The sequence below is a fragment of the Colobus angolensis genome, unplaced genomic scaffold, assembly GCF_000951035.1.
Source record: "Colobus angolensis palliatus isolate OR3802 unplaced genomic scaffold, Cang.pa_1.0 Scaffold136, whole genome shotgun sequence".
NCBI classification, from domain to species: Eukaryota; Metazoa; Chordata; class Mammalia; order Primates; family Cercopithecidae; genus Colobus; species Colobus angolensis.
This window is the reverse complement of record NW_012114444.1, coordinates 1,240,014-1,259,187: the sequence shown is the minus strand read 5'-3', so window position 1 is coordinate 1,259,187 and position 19,174 is coordinate 1,240,014. Positions and strand designations below refer to the sequence as shown.

Sequence of the window (19,174 nt, the reverse complement as noted above, 5' to 3'; positions counted from 1 at the left end):
GGGGTGTGCGGGGGAGGGGGGAATGGGGTGCAGGAGAACCCGCAGTGTTTCTCCTTCAGCCTTGGGTATGGTGGCAGGTGGAGGACTCGGGCCTGGCAGCTGACAGGCACCCCACATCTCCGAATGGCACCTCTGGGCACTGGTCCCTGGCCTCTGAGTCCCCCTCAGCTGCTCCTCAGAGCACCATAAATCCAACCTCCATTCCCAGCCCCTTTGAGCAGGCCCAGCCTGGTTTTCCCTGGCCCTCCTTGTAGCCCACTCAGCTCTCCAGTGGCCCTGGCCACCTCCCTGTCTCGGCCTCAGAGCGGCGTGCCCATGGCACACACACCCTGCACCTCCGGCTGGCGTCCTCCAGACCCACCTGCTCCCCACTCCTGCTTGGGCAGCTCTCACTCTCCTCCACAGGTCTTTGGTAACCCTTCCGCCTCCAGGACGAGGCTGGGGCCACAGGGACTCCACGTGTTCAGCAATCAGACATTGCCTGGAAAGCTCGCGCGTGGCCTCAGCCCTCCACAGCCCTGAGGAGCCCCAGGAGCAGGAGACCCTGTGCCCGTCCCAGCCACCCCTGCACTGGGCTTGGGGACAGCTGGGGGCTGGGGGTCCTGTTGTCATTCAGAACAGCTCCCAGTGGTGTCAATGCCAAGAGGAAGGAGGGAGTGGGAGGCAGACCCAGCTCCAGCCTTGGGTCCTTGAGTTTTAGGCAGCTGGGGGGTATCCTCTAGACAGTAGGTTGCAGGCTTCTGGTCCCCACACGTGAGGAGTGGAGCCTGGTGTGGGGACAGCCTGCCTGGCCTTCGAGGATGTGGAGAAGCTCTGGTGTTGTGGTCAGGGAGGGGCCAGACCCGGGAATGGCTGAATGGCATGGCGTCTTCCCTCCACAGCCCGAGCACCATGAGCTCCCGAGCCCCCGCACACCTCGGCCTCTGCCTCTGGCTGTGGCTGAGCACCACCCTGGGAAGAGAGCCAGGACAAGGTAAGGACACTGGCAGTGGATCCCTGCTTGCCCCCAGGCCACGGCTGCCCCACCAGTGCCCACCAGGACGGACGAGCCCTCCGCCCCTGCGCCCGGCCTTCCTTATAAGTTGAATGCCTGCTGAATTCAGAGCAGCTCCCACGAAAAAGGGAAGAGGATGGGACGGACGGGAGGGAGTGTGTGCTCCCGCCAAACCCTCAGCCTCGCCTTGGGAACGCGCCTGTGTGTTTAGTTCTGTTATGTCAATGCTTGGCTGAGAGTTATTCCACGAACACCTTTTGGAGCAGTCTCCAGGAAGCAGGAGGCTGGGGTGAAGATGGGGCCGCCTTCCCTCCTGCCTGCTTCCCACCGGTGCCTCCCACTGGTTTTTTGGGCACATAGCCCTCTGGCTTCTCCCAGTGAGGCACCCGCATTTCCACACAGCACCACCTCCTCCATGCACATCTCTGGGTGACCGCACCACAAGCACCACGCCCTCAGAAGGCCCCTCCAGTCTGGCTGTTACTGGTTGGGGCGTTTGGGTAACGTAGGGCACCGCCCATGGCAGCAAAAGGAAATGTCAGAGGTGCTGTGGGCTCACCTGTCTTGAGCAGCTTCTTCCTCCCGTTGAGAAATGTGGGTTTAGATTGATTCTAGGAAGGTGAATCTCTGTGTCTGTGGAGAAGGCTTTGGGCCTCGGCCATGCTGTAAACTTGTTCCTGGGCTGGGCCAACGCGGCCCCTCCCGGCACCTGCAAGCTCCTGGGAGGTTTTGGGCTCCTGCTGAGTGATGGTTTTATTCCGCTGGGGTGAAAAGCAGGAGGCGGCAGCTCCCCCTTCTAATGTGCATTTAAAGGACCACCACCAGGGCCTGACAGGCCGGGCGAGGGAGCCTCCACGTGTCGCTGCCGTTGCAGAGGGGCGGGTGAGATGCAGGAGCCCAGGTCTAACATGCTTCCGGATTTCGTGGCTTGTCTCGCATGCTGAGGTGCCCAGTTTGCCCTGCACGCAGGCAGCAGGCTGTTGCGTGGACAGGTGCCTTGGTCCCCTCAGCTCAGGCATGGTAACCCTGCCCTGGGGCCAGTGGAGGCCGAGATTTCAGTTTGAGAGAAGCTTCCACTGTCAATTTGAGACAAATCAGTAAGTGGTTCTACAGAAACAACTTGAGTTTAGGCAAATCTAGTTCTGTCTAGTTCAGGATTCAGCACGATGGAGCCGCCCCTCACAACAGCCTTTCAGGGGCCACTGAGTCCCTGAGGACAGCCAGGTGGGCTGGGGGCACTGAGTCCAGCCCAGGACGGGTGGGAGCCAACACGCTGGGGCAGCCCTTCCCAGGATGGCCGCAGTGCGGCCACAGTCCAGGGAGGGGAGCGTGGTCCTGGGTGGGGCTCTTCCCACCAGCCGCTGTCTGCCCAGCACGCTGCTCAGGCTCCACAGTGCTGTCCCCCAGCAGGGAGCTGGGGAAGGGCTCCCTGACATTCTCAGGCAGAGTGGAGCAACAGAAGGCTCTTCACAAGCAGGGGCTGCAGGAGGGGCCCCGCTCACAGCTGGCCTTCAGAGCCCCCTTCTCATCCCCCACACATTCCTGCCTCTCAGCCCCATCCGGAGACCCGGCCCAGCTGCTGCCCACTCTGAATGGGTCGTTGTGTCTGTCCCAAGTGCACCCCAGCCCCTGCCCTTCCCCCTGAGCCCCAGCTTTCCCGGGGGCAGCCCAAAGAAGCCCATCTCTGTCCCCATTTTCCAAAAATAGCTGCCCCTACTGCAGAGCCCCGGAAGCTTCCAGGCGCACCAACCCTCTCCAGAGTTCCAGGAGGTTGGCCAGGCCCCTGCCGCCCCCTCCTCCTCTCAGATGGCCTGGATACCCATCCCCCACCGTGGGAGGCAGCCCTGTCTTGGGGGTGCGGACACACACACGTGCCAATGTGCACGCACTTCTTCCAGTGTGGGATTCTGCACCCACACTCCCCACTGAGGGGGCACGTGCATCTGGCAGTGATCTCAGCAGCGAGGGGTCTGCAGCTTGCATGGTCACTTGTCCCGGGACCCAGCTCAGGGGACTCAGCTTAGGGGCCCCAGCCCAGGGACTCAGCCCAGAGGACTCAGCTCAGGGGACTCAACCTGGGACTCAGCCCAAGGGCCCCAGCTCAGGAGACTCAGCCCGAGGGCACCAGCTCAGGGGACTCAGCTCAGGGGACTCAGCCCAGGACTCAGCCCGAGGGCACCAGCTCAGGGGACTCACCTCAGGGGTCCCAGCTCAGGGGACTCAGCCCAGGAGACTCAGCTCAGGGCCCCAGGCGCGTTGCCAGCTGCTGTGTTGGCTCGGGGCCTCCGGTCACCAGTGGGGCAGTTGCTGCCCTCCCAGACGTGGGCCTGAGCCTCTTCCTGGTGGGAGGAACTCCGAGGAGCCAGGCCGGGTCCTCCCTGGGTGGGACTGGACTCCCTCTCACCGAAGCTACCGGGGTGGCCCTGTCACTGCGGACCCCGGGGAGGGCCGGGTTCTCCTCAGTGCCCAGGCGAGGCCTCGTCTCCCCAGGTGGGGCTGAGTCCCCCTCAGACACCCTGGGTGGGCTGTGTCTCTTTGGGGTCCCCCGGGATAGGACTGTGTCCCTCCCACACGCTGAGGACAGGATGCCTGTAACCCCCACAGTTGGTTAGGTGGCTGGGGAGGCCGGGTCAGTCCTGACCACTTATGTCCTGTTTCTGTAGCAAGTGGCCACCTGAGGCTGACTGTGCTGCCTGAGGACCGGCTGCAGATGAAGTGGAGAGAGTCGGAAGGGAGCGGCCTCGGCTACCTGGTGCAGGTTCAGCCCATGGCAGGTGAGGACCTGCGCGCTCCCAGGCCCCCATCCCCGTTAGCGTATGCTGAGGACGGTCAGTGTGGCGGCCACAGCCATCGCTCAGGCCCATGGCATCCCTCCCACCAGCCCGTTTGTGTGAGCACCTCTCTGGCCTCAGTGTCTGCTGTCCCCACATTCCTTTCCCCCGTCATGTACGACACGGAACAGGGAATGTGGCTCCTCTGTCCCTGGCATGCAGCCCCCGCAGAAGGCATTCAGTACATACTTTTAATTTTTTAAATTTTTAATTTTTAAATTTTTAATTTTAATTTTTAATTTTTTTTTTTTTTTTTTTGAGACGGAGTCTCGCTCTGTCGCCCAGGCTGGAGTGTAGTGGCCAGATCTCAGCTCACTGCAAGCTCCGCCTCCCGGGTTCCCGCCATTCTCCTGCCTCAGCCTCCCGTGTAGCTGGGACTACAGGCGCCCGCCACCTCATCCGGCTAGTTTTTTGTATTTTTTAGTAGAGACGGGGTTTCACTGTGTTAGCCAGGATGGTCTCGATCTCCTGACCTCGTGATCCGCCCGTCTCCCGGCCTCCCAAAAGTGCTGGGATTACAGGCTTGAGCCACCGCGCCCGGCCTAATTTTTAATTTTTTTAAAGACAGGGTTTTGCTCTGTTGCCCAGACTGGAGTGCAGTGGTGCGATCACAGCTCCCTGCAGCCTCAATTTCCCGAGCTCAGAAGATCCGCCCACCTCAGCCTCCCGAGTAGCTGGGAGTACAGACGCATGCCACCACTCCTGGCTGATTTTTGTATTTTTTGTAGAGAAGGGGTTTCACCACGTTACCCAGGCTAGTCTTGAACTGGGCTCAGGTGATCTGCCTGCCTCAGCCTCCCACAGTGCTGGGATTACAGGCATGAACCACCACGCCCGGTCTGTATTTTTTAAATAAATGACTCCCTCCTCAGAACGAGTCTCAGCAACTCAGGGGCATTCAGAACAGCCTGGACTCCGCACAGCGAACCCCAGAAGCACCTGCTCCCCACGTGTGAATCCTTGTTTACAGGAGCAGGGCCTTGAGGACACCTTTTCAGGGAACCCTGTTCCTAGAGCACGGAGCAGCCCTAACCTGACGATGGGTGCTAATTTTAAAGCTTTTCAAAACTCAGATGGAACAGCGCACAGGCGTAAATGCTAACTGTATGAGTCAGCACAGTGGGGCGGCCAACACAAACCCCTCCTGGGGTGGCAAAAGACCGTCCCGGGTGCCCTTCCCAACGTCCACCCTCCCCTGCTCCCCGGACGGCCGCCTCCGACAGCACAGACTGGTTTGCCTGTTTCAGAACGTTCTCTAAGTGGAATCACACTGTGGTGACTCCCTCGTGTCTGTGTCTTTGGTGGGCATTTTGTGAGGTTCACCCGTGGTGTGTAACAGCCATCCGTTTTCTTTGCTGTATAGTATTCCCCTGTGTGATTTGTTCTGCTGTTGACGGACGTGTGGCTTGTGTCCAGGTTGGCTGTTGTGTAGACGCTGTGTGAGGGATCGTGGTCCGTACGCATGTTGTTCTGGGTGTAAACCCAGGAGTGGAAGCACCACAGCGTGTGCATGTTTTCAGCGTCAGTAGAAAACGTTGAACTGTTTTCCAAAGGGGTCGTGCCGGTGTCTACTCCCATCACAGCGTGTGATCGCTTCCGGTACATGACGCCCTTGGCAACCAATGCTTGGCAGCGGGACTTGAGCTGCTCTGGTGGGTGTTCAGTGGTATCCTGTGTTTCTTTATTGAGCTGTAATTTACATGCAGAAATATTCACCCTTTTGTGAATAGCTCTGTGAGTTTTATTTATCACATGAATTCAATCCTGTAGCCACTGTCACAGTTGATGCAGAGGACAGATCTCTTACCCCAAGGTCAGCCCTTAGCCCAGTGCTCCATAACCACTGAGCTGTTTTCTGTCGTTCCGCCTTTTCCAGATAGATGTGCCTTATCAGGTTAAGTCCTGTTCTGTTCCTACTTAGGCTGAGTTTTTACCAAGAGAGTGCATTATTTTTTCCAAGTTCATTCTTCAGTGAGGTGGTTATTTTCTCGTTTATTTGATTAATGTAGTAAATTACAGTAGTTGATTTTTTCAGTATTAAACATAAGAGACAGGGTCTCGCTCTGTCCCCCAGGCTGGAGTGCACAGTGCAGTGGTGCAGTCATAGCTCACTGCAGCCTCTATCTCTAGCCTCAAGCCATCTTCTCACCTTGGTCTCCTAAAGTGCTGGGATTACAGGGGTGAGCCACTGTGCCTGGCCTATCCCCTTTTATATATTAGTAAATCAATTTGCAAATATTTCATCTAAGATTTTTGTTGTTGTTGTTTGAGATGGAGTCTCACTCTGTTGCCCAGGGTGGAGTGCAATGGTGTGATCTCAGCTCACTACAAGCTCCGCCTCCCGGGTTCAAGCAATTCTCCTGTCTCAGCCTCCTGAGTGGCTGGGATTACAGGTGCCCACCATCACGCCCGGCTAATTTTTGTATTTTTAGTAGAGATGGGTTTCACCATGTTGGCCAGGCTGGTCTCGAACTCCTGACCTCATGATCCGCCCACCTCGGCCTCCCAAAGTGCTGGGATTACAGGCGTGAGCCACCGCACCCAACCCATCTAAGATTTTTATACTTATATTCATGAGGGAATATTGACCAATAACTACCCTTTCTTATAAAGTCCTTTTGGTATCAGCTTTATACCTCATAAGATGAGGTGGGGAAAGATTCCTCTTACTCTATTTTCTGGAAAAGTTTGTGTAATGGTGGTATTTTTTTCCTTAAATGTTTGCTAGAATTCACTGGTGCTGACTTCTGGGCTTGTGTTTTGTGTGTGTGTGTGTGTGTGTGTGTGTGTGTGTGAACACTTTACATAATTGATTCAATCTCCTCAACAGACATAGGACTACTCAGATTTCCTAATTTTTTTGGTCAGTTTTGGTAAGTTAGTTTTTTAAATAGGAATTTGTATTTTATATAAATTTCCTGATTAATTGGCATAACGTTTTCATATTATCCCATAGATTCTGTAGTTATAGCACCCTTTTCTTCCCCGTTATTGATTGAACCTTCTCTCTGCTTTCAAAAGGCAATCTGGAAGTTTATCTACTTTATTAGTCTTTTAATAAAACACATTTTGGCTTGGTTGGTCTGTCGTTGATTTTGTTTGTTTTTTATTTTATTTGTTTCTGTTTCTTTTACTCTCTTTGTGTTTAATTTTGTGTTCAAACTTAAGATGGATGCTTAAATTCATTGGTTTTCTGGCCTTCTTTTATAAGATACGAAGTTAAAACTATTGAATTTTCTTCTAGCCATTAGCTATAGCTGCATTTTGATATGTAGAATTTTCATTATCATTCAGGTAAAAATATCTAATTTTTTTCATGATATTTTTATTTGACCCATAGGCTACTTAGAAGTGTGTTTCTTAGTTTTAAAACGTGGGGGGATTTTCCCCTTAGTTTTTGTTTTGGATTTCTTCCTTAATTGCATTGTGGCCAGAAATGTACAATATGCTTTCAGTCATTTGGAAAGTACCTTGCTGGCCGGGCGTGGTGGCTCATGCCTATAATCCCAGCTCTTTGGGAGGCCAAGGTTGGCAGATCACTTGATGACAGGAGTTTGAGACCAGCCTGGCCAACATGGCAAAACCCCGTCTCTACCTAGCCGGGTGTGGTGGCACACACCTTTCATCGCAGCTGCTTGGAAGACTGAGGAAGGACAATCGCTTGAACCCAGGAGGTGGAGGTTGCAGTGAGCCGAGATGGTGCCACTGCGCTCCAGTCTGGGCGACAGAGTGAGACTCCGTCTCAAAAAAAAAAAAACAAAAAACCTCGCTTTATGGTCCCGCATATAATCCATTTTGGTCAGTATTCCATGTGACTTTGAAAATATATGCAATTTGCAGTTGTTGGGTAGACTTTTCTAATGTTCCAGTTAAGTTATTTACCTTATTTTTCAGATTTTTTATATAGTTACTATGTTTGGGGTCTACTTGTCCTGCTACTGAAAAAAGTATTTCAGATCTCCATTGTGATTGTAGATACATCTTTCTTGTAGTTGTCTTACTGTTCTTTGCTTTGTGCATGAGGCTCTGTTATTGGGTTCATACAAACTTAGAATGATTGTATCTTCCTGGTAAGTTGACCCTTTTTCATTTTGAAGTGCTCTTCATTACCTCTCTAGTGCTGTTTTGTTTTCCTTATATCTTACTTGTTGTGATGGTCCTATTGCTTCACCAGGTAGTGTTTGCATTAAATCTCTTTTCTCCTTCTCTTACTGTTAACCATTCTCCAGCCTTTCATTTTAGATGTGTCTTCTAAGCAGCATATAATTGGGTATGGTTTTCATCCAGTGTGACAGTCTTTGTCTTTTTATTGAAAGATTTTTTTCCATTTATATTTAATGAAATTAATGATCTGAGTTTATATCTATAATCTTCCCTTTTTATTATACTTGTTATAAATTTTTGTTGTCTGCTTTCTTGTCTTTGTTTGAACTGATTTTTTAATGGAAGAATTTAAACATGCAGAAGAAGAGACTGTAGTGTAATGAAGCCTCATGTTTTCATGACGTAGCTTTCAGCAGTTACCAGTGTGTGGCCAATCTTGTTTTATGTCGCTCTCCTCAACCCCGCTCTACGTTCTATATTATCTTAAAGCAAATCTCAGATATCATATAATCCTGTCTATAAATATTTCAGTATGTTTCTCTAAAAGAAAAGACTCAAACATAACCCCAATACCATGAGCAGCTCCCAAACTTAAAATGTTTTGGTACTATCATTGAATATTTAGTTGTGTTGAGTTTTCTAACTTGATGCATGTCACTTATTTATTTATTTATTGAGATGGAGTCTCACTCTGTCACCCAGGCTGGAGTGCAGTGGCATGATCTTAGCTCACTGCAGCCTCCTGCTTCCAGGTTCAAGAGATTCTCCTCTCTCAGCCTCCCAAGTAGCTGGGATTACAGGCGCATGACACCACGCCCACTAATTTTTGTATTTTTAGTAGAGACAGGGTTTCTCCATGTTGGCCAAGCTGGTCTCGAACTCCTGACCTCAGGTGATCCACCCGCCTCGGCCTCCCGAACGAAGTGCTGGGATTCCAGGCATGAGCCACCGCACCTGGCCTTGACGCATGTGTTTTACAATTGATTTGTCTGAATTGGGATGTGAACAGAGTCTGCACAATGTGTTTGGTTCCTGTGTCTTAAGCAGTTTTTAATCTAAAACAGTTTTCTCCTCTCCATTTTCTTTGACATTTATTTGTAGAAGAAGAAACAAGATTGTTCTGTCGAACTTCCCACTTTCTTCTCTTGCCAGTGGCATCTTTGGGGAGCCATTTAGCTCGCTCCTTCCTCTCTCCACCCTGTCTCCCGTAGACTGGCAGTTAGATGCTGGAAGTTTGGCAGAGGCAAATTTGATTATGTTTGTTAAGAATTCTTTATCAGTGGTGCCGTGTTATTCCTACGTCACCACAGCTGGCAGTATGGGGTGAGTCTTCCCTGATGCCGTCAACTTGGTGATTCTATGCTCGTTTACCCTTCAAGTAACCACGCTAGCGACCACAGCATGCAGTCTTGATTTATCAGTATATGATATACATGATGGTTGTCTCGGCTGTCCCCAGGCAATGCTAGGACCTTAGAACATCACAATAACATTTATCCCATTTTCAAGCACCTTATTTATCGATTTTTGAGATGGGGTCTCACTATACTGCCCAGGCTGGACCCAAACTCCTGGGCTCAAGTGATCCTCCCACCTCAGCCTCCCAAGTCGATGGGATTATGGGCATGCCGTGCTTTTAAAATTGTATATTTATATTAAATGTCATAAAACTTATTCATGATTGTCATTGCTTGCTAATCACATGTTTGTGCAGGAAGCTTGGGAATATGACAGACCTGGGCTGCTATGCCACTTCTCCTGCGGAGTAGCTGTGTGATTGGTCCTTTGTGCCTCAGTTTTCCTATCTAAAAGATGGGTGTAATGGGGCTGTGAAGATTATGAGGCTTGATACCTGTGAAATTCTTAGGATACTGCCAGAAACACAGTGAAAACTCAATAACAGTTAGCTATTGATGGTAATGACAACACCCCTGCCTCCTATTTGCTCAGCCGAGAGCAGAGGGTCCTCCCTGGCTGGTCACTCCCTGGCACAGGGCTGGGTAGGGCTGTGGGGAGCTGCTCACTGCGCAGGGAGGATGGTGTCAATTTTCTTTCCAGGTGTGCAGGTGCGGGCTCCTCCCTCCCTTCCTCCCTCCAGGTGTGCAGGTGCGAGTTCTCCCTCCTTTTTTCCCCCAGGTGTGCAGGTGTGGGTTCCTCCCTCCTCTTCTTCCTCCAGGTGGGCAGGTGTGGGTTCCTCCCTCCTCTTCTTCCTCCAGGTGGGCAGGTGTGGGTTCCTCCCTCCCGTCCTCCCTCCAGGTGTGCAGGTGCGAGTTCTCCCTCCTTTTTTCCCCCAGGTGTGCAGGTGTGGGTTCCTCCCTCCTCTTCTTCCTCCAGGTGTGCAGGTGTGGGTTCCTCCCTCCTCTTCTTCCTCCAGGTGGGCAGGTGTGAGTTCCTCCCTCCCTTCTACCCTCCAGTTGTGCAGGTGTGGGTTCCTCCCTCCTCTTCTCCCCCCAGGTGTGCAGGTGTGGGTTCCTCCCTCCCTTCTACCCTCCAGTTGTGCAGGTGTGGGTTCCTCCCTCCTCTTCTCCCCCCAGGTGTGCAGGTGTGGGTTCCTCCCTCCTCTTCTCCCTCCAGATGTGTAGGTATGGGTTCCTCCCTCCCTACCACCCTCCAGGTGTGCAGGTGCAGGTTCCCCCATCCTCTTCTCCCCCCAGTTGTGCAGGCGCGCATTCCTCCCTCCTCTTCTCCCCCCAGGTGTGCAGGTGTGAGTTTCTCCCTCCTCCTCTCCCTCGAGGTGTGCAGGTGTGGGTTCCTCCTTCCTTTTCTCCCCCGAGGTGTGCAGGTGTGAGTTCCTCCTTCCTCTTTTCCCCCCAGGTGTGCAGGTGCAGGTTCCTCCCTCCTTTGCTCCCTCATCTTAGCATTTGAGACCCAGAGAATCACCCAGTGCCCAAAGTGCCTCTTTAGGTCTGACTGCTACCTCCTGAGTGCTATTTCAAGGCCATTTCTTCTTGCTCTTTCCTCAGAGAATATGACAGTATTCCCTTTGGAATCATTTGTTTGCTTTTCACACTTGAAATGCAGCCCTAACTTTAGAATCATGGAGTCACACAGCAGAAAATACTTGCGGCTGGTCGGTCTGCGCGGCCCATAGGGTGGGAGCCTGTGGGAGTGGGTAGGGCCCTGGCCCCAGACTCTTCCTTCTTGGACCTGGCCCCTCCGGTCGTCATCCCATCCCTGGGGGCCCCATCTTCATACCTTGACAGTGTGTCTGAGGGTTGATGGGTTCTCACCTCACCATGTGACAGATTCCTCTAGGGGGTTTAGTAAGTGACATCTTCTTTTTTACTGCCCCAGGACCCATTCCCGCTCACATTGTTACCCAGGAGCCTATGTCCCTTGCATCAGACCCTCTCTCTTTCTCTCTCCCTGGCCTCAAGGGGAGGAGCTGGGGTGGGGGGGAGGAGCCAAGAGGGTTTCACTTCCCACCATGACAGATGCACACACGTGTGCCCACCTTGGCCTCTAAAGCTCTCCCCACCCCCACCCAGGGGACTCGGAACAGGAGGTGATACTGACCACCAAGACCCCTAAGGCCACAGTGGGGGGCCTGAGCCCCTCCAAGGGCTACACCTTGCAGATCTTCGAGCTCACTGGCTCTGGGCGCTTCCTGCTGGCTCGGAGGGAGTTTGTGAGTAAGTCCACCGGGTACTGCCAGCTGGGTACACCCTCCTCCAGGCTGGGGTCCTACCCTCCTCCAGGCTGCGTTCCAGCCCCAGGGGTGGGTGTGTGTGAAGCCGCTCTGGGCTGGGCTAGGGCCAGGTTCGAGTCCTGACTCACCAGCAAGGCTGCCTTGCCCCTGACGTCTTTGCTGCCCAGGGTCCTGGGCCCTCAGCACCTGCACACGCGCCCTTGAGGGAGTGTGTGTGCAGCTACCCCAGTGGACCAGGCCCTCCGCTCCCACCCTGATGGCCCTTGGTGTCTCCCTGCAGTTGAGGATCTGAAGAGTAGCTCCTTGGACAGGAACAACCAGAGACCTCTCAGCTCTGGAGCCCTGGAGCCCACCCCCTCCCTCATGGGGAGCCCAGACCCGGAGCAGGCTTCCGAGCCCCGAGTTGCCTTCGCGCCAAGCCGGGATCCGCCCATTTCCGGTGGGTCAGAGTGGAGGGAGAGGAAGTCTCCGGGGAGGGAGTGACCTTTGGTTTCCCACCATGAGGCCAGGAAGTTCTTCCTCATGTCTGACCACACACCCTCTAGCTTTAACTTAAGGCTGTCACGTTCCCAGGTTCACTCAAGCCAGGCCACTGGGAGCAGGTGGTCCCACTACCTCTGACCCCTTTGGGAACCTCCAGCCTGAGTCTAGGGGTGGTGAGAGGGTTGGGTCATGCTCTCCCAAGAGTGGGATCAGGAGCAGAGCTGGTCCGGGGGCCCCGGAGGGAGGGCCCTGCCCAGCCGGCCGCAGGTGTGGAGAGGCAGGATCACACCAGGACAGAAGAGAAGCCGGGTAAGGGGTAGGCACAGACAGGGGACGTGCACTGTGTGTGCCCACAAGGCCCCTGCAGGTGGGGCCGGGCTTCCCCATGGAACTGGGAGGGCCTGCTTTGTCTCTTCCATCAGATTGGGATCCTCAGAGGCAGGATTCTGCCTCCCTGGTCAGACTTGGAACTGAAGGAAGTGTCCACCTCCTTCGCCTTGGACACATTCCTCCAGAGGTCCTCGGGTCCGGTGCTGTCCTCCCCCAGAGCAGCTGGGCCTCTTCGGTCGCCCCACGGGGGGCTCCACTGTGATGGCTGCTGGCCTCGTTGAGGCAGCTCCCCAGGGATCTGGCCCAGCTCTGCAGCCCGCCCCACCAGGCACTGTCCCTGCGAGACTCTGGGGAGCGCCAGGCCGGGGGTGGGGCCTTTGTCTCCACAGCACCGCCAGGGCAGTGCTCACGGTGGTTCTGCTGGAGCTGTCTGCGGGGCCCACCCTCCCCTCCTCGTGCAGTTTGCACCCAGTGGGCCTCCGGGCCTGGTGTCTGGGCGGGCAGCGAAGGCCGGCTCCCGTGCAGATAGCCCCGTGCAGCCGTGGGGGACAGAGGTGCCCGAGCACCAGGCTGCCTCACGTTCGTGGTGGCTGGACTGTGCAGCCATGCCGGTGTGGGGCTGGCTAGTCCGGTGAGGCCTGAGGGTCTTGGAGTCCTTTCCCTGATACCTGGCCCAGCCTGCCTCACTCTTGTGGCTGGAGCCCCAGGGAAGGTGATCTGGGGGCTGGGGCCAGGCCGGGAGCAGTTTGGGGGTCTTGGACCAGGGATGGGCTTCACCTAACACCTCACCCACTCCCACCACCCCAGCCAGCTCCCAGTTCCGCTGCCTACCCCCTGTGCCTGCTGACGTGGTCTTCCTGGTGGACGGGTCCTGGAGCATCGGCCACAGTCACTTCCAGCAGGTCAAGGACTTCCTGGCCAGTGTCATTGCACCCTTTGAAATCGGGCCGGATAAGGTCCAAGTAGGTGGGTGCTGGCCCGGCCCGCCTCTTGTCCCCCCCGGGCGTGGTCCCCACAGCTCTGACTGCCGGCGGAGGCTGTGACCTCTGGGGGTCCCCACACCAGCCAGGGCTCCCACCTTGTGGGGTGGGACACCTTCTCCACTTGGGGTGTTCTGGGGACGCTCTGTGTGGGGGCCCTGGCTCTGCAAGCGTACTCTCTCTGGGGACTGGCTGCTGTGGCCGGGGACACCGCAGAGGCACATGCAGCTCTCAGGTGTGCCCTGCGCCGGCTCCCTGGGCCCCTCAGCATTGGAAACTCAGCCCGTGGCCACGCCCCTGCTCCCCAGGCCTGACTCAGTACAGCGGCGATGCCCAGACTGAGTGGAACCTGAACTCCTTCGGCACCAAGGAGCAGGTGCTGGCAGCTGTGCACCGCCTCCGCTACAAGGGGGGGAACACGTTCACAGGTACGGCCCAGGCCGCCCCTCCCTCCATCCTGAGGGCGGACCTCCTTCTGCCGCCCTCGCAGACCCTGGGAGCGTGTGTGTAAATGGAGCTCTCAGTGGTGTGGACCTGAGCCCTGTTCACACCTTTATGAAGGGCAGAGTCACCCCCTTGTTTACCTTGGGCGAAAACGAGGGCCCATGTCCAGCACGTGGCTCCTGTGTTCCGTGGCAGCTCTGGCTGGGTCCATACCCAGCCCAGTCGGGGTGCTCACCTTGCAGGTAGGGCCTGGCTGGGGAACTTGGGGTGCCACTTGGGGCCCCCCACAGGCAGACCCTCCCTGCTCCCTCAGGCTGCCACCTGGCCTCCTGGCACCCTGCAAGGGAAGGAGAGGAGCATCTCTGCTGTCTGGTTGCTGCCAGCCGAGCACCAGGAGGGGATGCTGGCAGCTGCCTGTCACTTTATTCTTGCTGCTCCCAAGGCCTCGCCCTGACCCACGTGCTGGGGCAGAACCTGCAGCCGGCGGCCGGCCTCCGTCCAGAGGCGGCCAAGGTGGTGATGCTGGTGACGGACGGCAAGTCTCAGGACGATGTGCGCACTGCTGCCCGTGTCCTCAAGGACCTGGGCGTGAACATCTTTGCTGTGGGTGAGCACTGGGCGGCCCCTGTCCCTGGGCTGGAGGCTCACCGTCGGGTGGGCTTTGGGTCGCAGCTGGGAGCTTGCATCGGGCACCTGGTCCCTGAGCCCCAGCTTCCACATCCGCACCATGGAGCTGCACGCAGAGCTGGGCACTGCTCCTTTTCAGTCGCCTGCTGTTTGGTGCCTTTCGTAGAATCCCCCCCAACCCCACCCCTGTGGCGTGAACCTCCCTGGTGCAATATTCACTGAGCAGCTCCAGCTGCCCCCTCTGGCCACCATCCCTGTGCCTGGCGACTCCCGCCTGCTGTCCCCTGGCGAGGAGCTTCCTGGCAGGGTACCCTCCAGGGCCTGGGATTCACAGGCGAATCAGCTCTGTCCTGTGGGGAGGAAACCCCAGATTCTGAGGCAGGAGTCCTGGGAGCAGAGACCCTTCCTTGATGCCCCCAACCCCTCAGAAGCTCCTGGCCCGGCACGTGGGTGGCAGGTGGGCCGAGTACAGCCCATAGGCCTCTTCGCTCCTGACCCACTCTCCACGGAGACCTCCGCTGCAGGCGGCCCCCTTGGGTGACCCCAGTGCAGGCCGACCTCACCTCCCTCCTCACGAGCAGGTGTGAAGAACGCCGATGAGGCTGAGCTGAGGCTCCTGGCGTCCCCGCCGCGGGACATCACCGTCCACAACGTGCTGGACTTCCCGCAGCTTGCCACGCTGGCCGGCCTGCTCAGCCGCCTCGTCTGCCAGAGGCTGCAGGATGGGGGCCCGCGGCGGGGCCCAGGTGCGGGGCAGGGTCACCCACACAGGCTGCAGCCCCACCTGGCTGCTTTGGGCAGGGGGTAGGCGGACGCTGTGGCTCCTGGGTGTTACCTGAGGCCGGTTCCTGTGGCTCTGGGGGTCTGCAGCCCCCGCTTACATCTGTCCACAGAGGGGCTGGGGAGCGGCTCTCCTGTCCCTCCTGTGAGTGGCCACCAGGGGGAGCGTGGACACACGGGCTCGTGCGCTGACCGCCCGTCCCCCACCCCCACCGCTCCAGCAGCAGCGGCTCCAGCCTTGGACACCCTCCCCGCCCCCACCAGCCTGGTCCTGAGCCAGGTGACCTCCTCCAGCATCCGCCTGTCCTGGACTCCAGCCCCCCGGCTCCCCCTCAAGTATCTGATTGTTTGGCGAGCCTCCAGAGGTGGCACCCCCAGGGAGGTGAGGGGGCCGGCATACAGGGCTTCCCGAGCCGGTCTGCAGCCGTTGTGGGTCTGATGAGCCAAAAGGGAGGGCGGGAATAAAGGCCCACAAATGACTGGGTCCAGGCTGAGAAGGGGGCGGTGAGGGGCTGGCAGCCAGGGACTCACCATGGAGCCGCGTCTGGGAGGCAGCCTGGGGTGAGTGCGTTTTGGTGGCCGAGGAGGGCAGAGCAGGGGTCGTTCCGAAGGTGCTGGGGATAGGTTCAGACTCAGGGCACCTTCTCCCTTTGATGGATCAATCAATTGATCGATTGTGGTGGGCCTGCCCACACCGTGCCTGGCACCGTACTGTTGTAGGTACCGGGAGCCCAGGCCTGTGGGAAGTGGGGCACCCGGCGGGCCCCAGCTGAGTTCACACTCCAGCTGACAAGCTCCCCGTCCCCCAGCACCCCCCTTCCTGGCTCCGTCCTTGCCCACTCTGTTCCAGGTGGTGGTGGAGGGGCCTGCCGCCTCCGCAGAGCTGCACAACCTGACCTCCCGCACGGAGTACCTGGTCTCCGTGTTCCCCATCTACGAGGGCGGGGTTGGCGAGGGGCTGCGGGGCCTGGCGACCACAGGTAGGTGGGGCAGAGGCAGTGGCCAGGTTCTGGGTGGGAGGCCCCACTTGTGACCGTCCCTTGGAGCCTGGCACCCCAGGGTAGCATAGCCCTGGATCTTAACCACCCACAGTTGGCACCATGCCCAACTTGCTGTGTGACCGAGGCCGAGCCACTGGGCCCCTCTGACCCTTGGTGTTCTCTTCTGAACACCAGCTGTACCATTGGTATCGTCACCCCAACCATAATCACAACCCATTATACTCCCTGTCCACAGTGTTCACGGAGTTCCCCACTGCTTGGCCCCCAGCACGTGGCTTCGCTCCTGGGTTCTTGGACCCCCAGGGACGGCCGTGAGCCCATCTGTAATAGCTTTCTTGAGGTGAAATTTACACACCATACAATCTGACCATTTAAAGTGTACAACTCCAGTGGCTTTGGTATATCCAGAGCTGTCACCCATGGCCACAGTCCATGTTAGATCATTTCATGCCACCCCAGAGGAACCCCTGCACCCCTAAGCACCGCCCCCTGCCCCTGCCCCTGCCACCTTCTGCCTCTGGATGTGCCTGTCCCAGACGTTTCCTGCAGCTGGAGTCACACCGTGTGGCCTTCTGTGTCTGGCTGTTTCCCAAGGCCCCTTTCACCCCCTGGAGGCCACATTCCTCCCATGACCTCAAGGCAGATGGCCTTAAACAAAACCTGTGGGGTGGCCTTGTGTCCCCAGAGCTGGAGCCACAGACCTTGGCCCAAGGTGAAGCCTGGGAAGTGCCACTTCGAATCCTGTGCATCTGCCGGGCGGTGGCCACGCCCACCCGCTCTGGTGTGAGGGTCCTCCCGTGCGTGGGTGTGATCTCTGTGTGGGCTCCCTTCCTGAAGTGCCCCCCTCATGGCCCCCCAGCACCTCTGTCTCCGCCCCGGGCGCTGACCCTGGCCGCAGTGACGCCCAGAACCGTCCACCTCACCTGGCAGCCCTCAGCCGGGGCCACCCACTACCTGGTGCGGTGCTCACCTGCTTCCTCCAAGGGTGAGGAGGAGGACCGAGAGGTGAGCTGGGCCGGGGGGTGACGGGAGGCAGAGGAGTGGGGCAGAGCGAGTGGGGGCTGACCTGGGACGTCATGTCTCTGCAGGTGCAGGTGAGGCGGCCCGAGGTGCTGCTGGATGGCCTGGAACCAGGCAGGGACTATGAGGTCTCGGTGCAGAGCCTGCGAGGCCCTGAGAGCAGCGAGGCCCGGGGCATCCGTGCCAGGACCCGTGAGTGCCCCAACCCCGGCTGCCTGCCCGTGGGACAAGTCCCCCTTCTTGTTTCTCAGCCTTCCATGGCATGGGGGACCTCAGGCCCCCTTGGTCCCAGCCACTGCCCTACCCCACCCCTGCCGTGGAGGCCACATGCTGGCCTTGAGGCTCTGCTGTGCTCTGCAGCCATCCTGGCCCCCCCGAGACACCTGGGCTTCTCAGACGTGAGCCACGACGCGGCGCGAGTGATCTGGGAGGGCACCCCAAGGCCTGTGCGCCTGGTCAGGGTCACCTATGTCTCCAGCGAGGGTGGACACTCGGGGCAGGTGAGAGCAGAGCCTGTCGGGGGCCCGAGTGTCTCGAGGGACCACAGGGCCCTAAGGCAGGCCTGGGGTAGAGCCAACCATCAAATAACACACTTAAAACCACGGCCGCCACGAGGCGCACCGGGGGCACCTGGTGTGGGGACACCTGGTGTGGGGGCAGATGCGGGTGTGGGGGCTGTGGGGGACCAGGCTGGGGAGGCCCCACCCCAGCCGTCCTGCAGTTCTGTTGCCCTCCCATCCCTCAGGACAAGCCCATTTTCCCAATCTGGGGGGTCATGGGGTAGTCCTGGCCGCAGATGCTGGGCCTGGGTCTCCGCCTCAGCAAGGGCTCCAGGCACTGGCTGGGCCTGCCATGTGGGCCTCCCACCTACTGCAGACAGAGGCTCCTGGGAACGCCACCTCGGCCACACTGGGGCCCCTCTCTTCCTCCACCACCTACACTGTCCGCGTCACCTGCCTGTACCCTGGGGGTGGCTCCTCTACGCTGACCGGCCAGGTCACCACCAGTGAGTGGGGAGAGGTTGGGACTGGGGGCCTGGTGAGGGTTCTACGTCCTGCCCCGCTAGACAGTTCACATCAAGTGTTGTGGGTGCCTGCCCTGGGCTGGTGCTGAGCCAGGTGGGGATGGGCACCCGATGGGTGTGATGGATGGGGGTATAGGGTGCTCTTGGGTATGGCTGCCCCTTCTCTGAGGCGCCCAGACTCAGGGGCTGCACCCCCAGCCTGTGTCTCCACTTCCTTCAGAGAAAGTTCCCAGCCCAAGCCAACTGTCCGTGACGGAGCTGCCAGGGGACACAGTCCAGCTGGCGTGGGTGGCCGCAGCCCCATCTGGTGTGCTTGTCTACCAGATCAAGTGGACGCCCCTGGGAGAGGGGAAGGCTCATGAGGTGGGCAGGGATGGACTTGTCCTTCAGAGCGGCCCCCCCTGGGCTCCCAGTCCTGAGGCCCAAGTCCAGGGCTCAGAGCCCTGTGTGCGCCCACCCTGTCTCCCAGAGATGCCTCACTGCCCGTGGCCTGTGCACCAGACCCCCCAATCTGAGGACTCCACTGTACCTGGTGACCCCTGGGGCTCTCCTCTCCCTAGATCTCTGTCCCAGGGAACCTCGGCACGGCCGTCCTGCCTGGCCTAGGGAGGCACACGGAGTACGAAGTCACCATCCTGGCCTACTACAGGGACGGGGCCCGCAGTGACCCTGTGTCCCTCCGCTATACCCCCTGTAGGTGCCCCTCCACTTCCCCTCTGCTGGGTGTTGGGCAGGGATGGCCCAAGGGGACCCCGACTCACCCGCTCCACAGGCCCAGGACCCCAGGCTCCCAGAACTGCTAGCAGGCCGGCCCTGGAGCCCCTGACCGCTAGCCTGGTCACTGGAGTCAGCCCACGTGGGGATAGGTGTTCCCCCAGTGGCCGAGTGCACAAACCACGTCACGGAG

At 57.7% G+C, this 19,174-nt stretch overlaps 2 protein-coding genes across 3 annotated transcripts in view; both read left to right on the top strand.

Annotated features, from left to right (window-relative positions):
• The window catches only part of DNAJC5 (DnaJ (Hsp40) homolog, subfamily C, member 5), a 1,035,873-nt gene that overhangs the window by 316,259 nt on the left and 700,440 nt on the right, over window positions 1–19,174 (top strand). The gene's annotated exons all lie outside the window — the stretch shown is intronic.
• Window positions 1–19,174, top strand: part of COL20A1 (collagen, type XX, alpha 1) — a 38,245-nt gene that overhangs the window by 1,298 nt on the left and 17,773 nt on the right. The window contains exons 2-17 of one of the 2 annotated variants that reach the window (XM_011934442.1): window positions 882–973; window positions 3,658–3,768; window positions 11,418–11,561; window positions 11,859–12,017; window positions 13,199–13,357; window positions 13,680–13,799; window positions 14,258–14,422; window positions 15,024–15,188; window positions 15,447–15,604; window positions 16,073–16,202; window positions 17,083–17,228; window positions 17,312–17,435; window positions 17,604–17,743; window positions 18,120–18,249; window positions 18,488–18,630; window positions 18,828–18,960. In XM_011934442.1, coding sequence (XP_011789832.1) covers window positions 892–973; window positions 3,658–3,768; window positions 11,418–11,561; window positions 11,859–12,017; window positions 13,199–13,357; window positions 13,680–13,799; window positions 14,258–14,422; window positions 15,024–15,188; window positions 15,447–15,604; window positions 16,073–16,202; window positions 17,083–17,228; window positions 17,312–17,435; window positions 17,604–17,743; window positions 18,120–18,249; window positions 18,488–18,630; window positions 18,828–18,960 — 2,209 coding nt within the window. In that variant the 5' untranslated portion in view covers window positions 882–891. Of the gene's footprint in view, window positions 1–881; window positions 974–3,657; window positions 3,769–11,417; window positions 11,562–11,858; window positions 12,018–13,198; window positions 13,358–13,679; window positions 13,800–14,257; window positions 14,423–15,023; window positions 15,189–15,446; window positions 15,605–16,072; window positions 16,203–17,082; window positions 17,229–17,311; window positions 17,436–17,603; window positions 17,744–18,119; window positions 18,250–18,487; window positions 18,631–18,827; window positions 18,961–19,174 lie in introns of those variants that run through there. The other variant, XM_011934443.1, reaches the window with a different exon arrangement.